Genomic DNA, 3,407 nt, shown 5'->3' with positions numbered 1-3,407 from the left:
GGTGGGTGAAGGGCTTCCTTAACCAGTCTGTCCACCCTCTGCAGAAGCAGGAAGCTCCCCATGAAGCAATATCTAAGTTATTAAGGTCCCTCCTGAAGGAAAACCCGCGTACTCCAGTACGTCCGAATTTTAACTCCTAACTCAAATTTTGAGTAAAAACCCCTGGTCTCAGCAGCCCCAAGAGGCACCAGGAAGACAACATGCAGGTCTAACCCAGGCCAGAAGCGGATTTTTTATTCCTCTGGAAGCTCCACATGCATGAAATCACAATCAGGTTTGCTGTCTCATTTTAATTGACCCAAAATATCACCAGAGTCAGAAAATCACTCCAGCGGGGGCTGTTATCTATTTAATGCAACACTAATTAATGTGGCAAATTAAGGCATGCCATTATTGTGTTTAACTCCTCCAAAATAAGAACACCCTCCCCGCAACCACGGGAGAGAAATCCTCCCAAGCACGCCCACATGCTGGAAAGAATTCAGAGGTTCATGAGGAGAAATCACCCGCGAGTTCTTCGGCAAGACCAGTTCTTGCCATAATGGGGCAGCCAGAGCTGTAAGATACAACTTCTGAGATATATTTTTCCATGTGTGAAATGTTATTTTGTCAATATATTATTTTTCAGTATTTTCGTGTGGATTTTCAACCTGCCCACTGAGGGTAATGATTATTTCTGCTCCAAATAAGTGCATTCATCCAGGAAACCCCAAATCCTGCCTTAGCCTCAGCCATGACTTGTTCCTGTGAGCTGGAAGAAACTATTTCACCGCTCCCCTGCGTCTCGTTGTCTCCTCTGTGCTGGCACCCGGAGGATGGCTGAGAGAAACCACTCGAGCATGGCTGAGTTTGTCCTCGTGGGTTTCACCGACCTGCAAGAGCTGCTCTTTGTGGTTTTTTTACTCAGCTACCTCACCACGCTGGTGGGGAACTTGGGGATGATCATCCTCATCAAGACCAACTCTCAGCTTCACATGCCCATGTACTTCTTCCTCAGCCACCTCTCTTTCCTGGACATCTCCTATTCTTCATCCATCATGCCAAAGCTCCTGTTGGGTCTCCTTGCAGAGAGAAATGTAATTTCTTTCAACGGCTGCATCACGCAGCTCTTCTTCTTTGCAATGTTTGGCACCACGGAAGCTGTTCTCCTGGCCGTCATGGCATACGATCGCTACGTGGCCATCCGTCAGCCCCTGCACTACTCGGCTGCCATGTCCCATGGGGTCTGTCTCCAGCTGGTGGTGGGTTCCTACACTGCTGGGAGCCTGAATGCCCTTGTGCACACCAGTGCTCTCCTCCAACTCACTTTCTGTGGCCCAAACCTCATCAATCATTTCTACTGTGAAGTGCCACCACTCCTGCTACTCTCGTGCTCTGACACCTGGCTCAACAAGATGGTGATGGCCGTGTGTGTTGGCTTCATCATAACGACCTCAGTCTTGGCCATCCTTGTCTCCTACACCTGCATCCTGCTCACCATCTGGAGCATGCGCTCTGCGGAGGGCAGGCACAAAGCCTTCTCCACCTGTGCCTCCCACCTCATGGCTGTTGCCCTCTACTACGGCTCTGCGGCTTTCTTGTATTTCCATCCCTTTTCCAGACACGCAGGAGATCAAGGGAAAACAGCCTCCATCTTCTGCACTGTCGTGACCCCCATGCTCAACCCTTTCATCTACAGCCTGAGGAACAAGGAGGTGAGGAGCATCCTCAGAAGAGCTCTGGAGAAGCTCCTCTCCTGCTTGTATTCCCACAGGTCCCGCTCTAACCGAACCGAAGCCAGTATCTCCTGCCACAGCAGCGTGAGCAGAAGAAATAAGGCTGACACCTGACAGGAGAAGGACACCGTGCATTTCTGCACGTCTGGTGAGAGGTACATGCTGGGCACCACCGCGTCTGAGTCACAAATCAATTCCATGTTGGCGTCCCTTGGAAAAGGAATTACCCAGGGCTTACTCAATCGAGGGTTTACTCGATGTTACAACAACAGCAGGTTCTGTGTCCTGAGGAGGTGGCTCAGAGCAGAAGGGACAAGTTAAACACAGACCTTCTCTTTCAGAATGTCCTTCATAACTTTGTTTTCAAATGTTCTAAGTAGTCACAAAAGGTTTTGCTTTAGCACCACAAACCCGATGTATTATTTCCTCTGGTTTGTCCAAGGCCAGTCTTTGTGGTGGAACAACACATCTCCACGCTTCACAGACACTGCGTGTGGGCCACCCAGGCTGGGCATCTTGCTTTGCTGGATGGGTGTCCTCCATGGAAAGCTCCAGCCTGGGGCCACCACACTGACATGCTCCTTTGCCCAGGAGTGCGGTGGAGTTTTATCCCCTGCCACAAGCAGTCACTCAGCGTGGCCAGGAACAGCCTTTCAAGGCATTGTCTGACCAGTCCTGGTTTTCCCCAGGCTGTCTTCTTGTGTTGACCACTCAGAAAACCTCCATCCTTCTGGCCACACGTTGTATTCAGACACGCCTGACTCGTTTGGTGGCTCAATCCCACCCCCCTCCTCTCCTCCATCCAGGCAATGTTTATTTTCCATCCCAGATACAGCTTAGTCATAACTTCTCCTTCCAGGTTGCAGGCGTTGAGTCACCTCGGTCACATCTAATTGTGGGATTTCACATCAGGATTAGTCACCAGCACTTCCCCGTACAGAGACAACGATGTGTTTGGGGGCTTTGATTCATCGGGTCTATTTTAAACACCCACATCAAGGCGAGATGGATTCATCTGGAACAAACTCATGGTTTTCTCCTCTTGCTGCTTGGCAGCGAAGGGTGGGAGGGTGACATGGCAAACACGGGCTTTGTTCAGGGCATAGTCTGAAGAGTTCATTTCAGCTTAAATTAGCTAAATTAATGAATAAATTAATGAAATAAATCTTATTTTATTCTGTGAGGGGAAAGCTTCTGCTCGTCTCGCTCATGTTTTGGAGTCCTTGACTCCAAAAGGCAGAGGGTGAAGCCAGGGTGTAGTCCCTAATCCGTAACTCAGGTGAACACGAACACTCAGCGTCCACGAGGCACTTTCCGGAAAGAACAAGAAAAGCCAAAACGAGGAAGAGGGCTTCAGAGCTGTGCTTCCACCTTGATATAACAGTCACCACCAGCAGGTACTGACCTCCTGAAGGAAGGTTTATGTTTTCCATGGGTGGATAGGAAATGATACTCTGGAAGATCCGATTTCAGACACTTTTGTTCTGTTAAGAGCAATAAAAGAGAAACTTTTCTCCATAAAAGTGGTCATGACTCTCTCAGATGCCTTCATCTAACTCTGGGGGTTGCAAACCTGGGGTGATCTTCTCATTCCCGGATCTCTATTTCTTACACCAGTTCTTTTGAATCCTCTGCGATGCCAAGAGATAAATGATACGATCCAAGGGATAAGTTTATATATTTAATACTTTA

At 48.8% G+C, this 3,407-nt stretch overlaps 1 protein-coding gene across 1 annotated transcript; it reads left to right on the top strand.

The window, feature by feature from the left end:
• The first annotated feature begins 699 nt into the window (after positions 1 to 699).
• Positions 700 to 1,829, top strand: LOC104488679 (olfactory receptor 1019-like). The gene has a single exon (XM_010141731.1). The coding sequence runs from the start codon at positions 816 to 818 to the stop codon at positions 1,827 to 1,829; it is 1,014 nt and encodes a 337-aa protein (XP_010140033.1). The 5' UTR covers positions 700 to 815.
• Positions 1,830 to 3,407: the final 1,578 nt, after the last annotated feature.

The sequence above is a fragment of the Buceros rhinoceros genome, unplaced genomic scaffold, assembly GCF_000710305.1.
Source record: "Buceros rhinoceros silvestris isolate BGI_N320 unplaced genomic scaffold, ASM71030v1 scaffold43898, whole genome shotgun sequence".
Classification (NCBI taxonomy): Eukaryota; Metazoa; Chordata; class Aves; order Bucerotiformes; family Bucerotidae; genus Buceros; species Buceros rhinoceros.
The sequence above is the reverse complement of the archived record's forward strand: the minus strand, read 5'-3'. Positions and strand labels throughout refer to the sequence as shown.

Excerpts from the sequence above, each read along its gene's own strand:
- LOC104488679 (XM_010141731.1), top strand. The coding sequence starts at position 816 with ATGGCTGAGAGAAACCACTCGAGCATGGCTGAGTTTGTCCTCGTGGGT.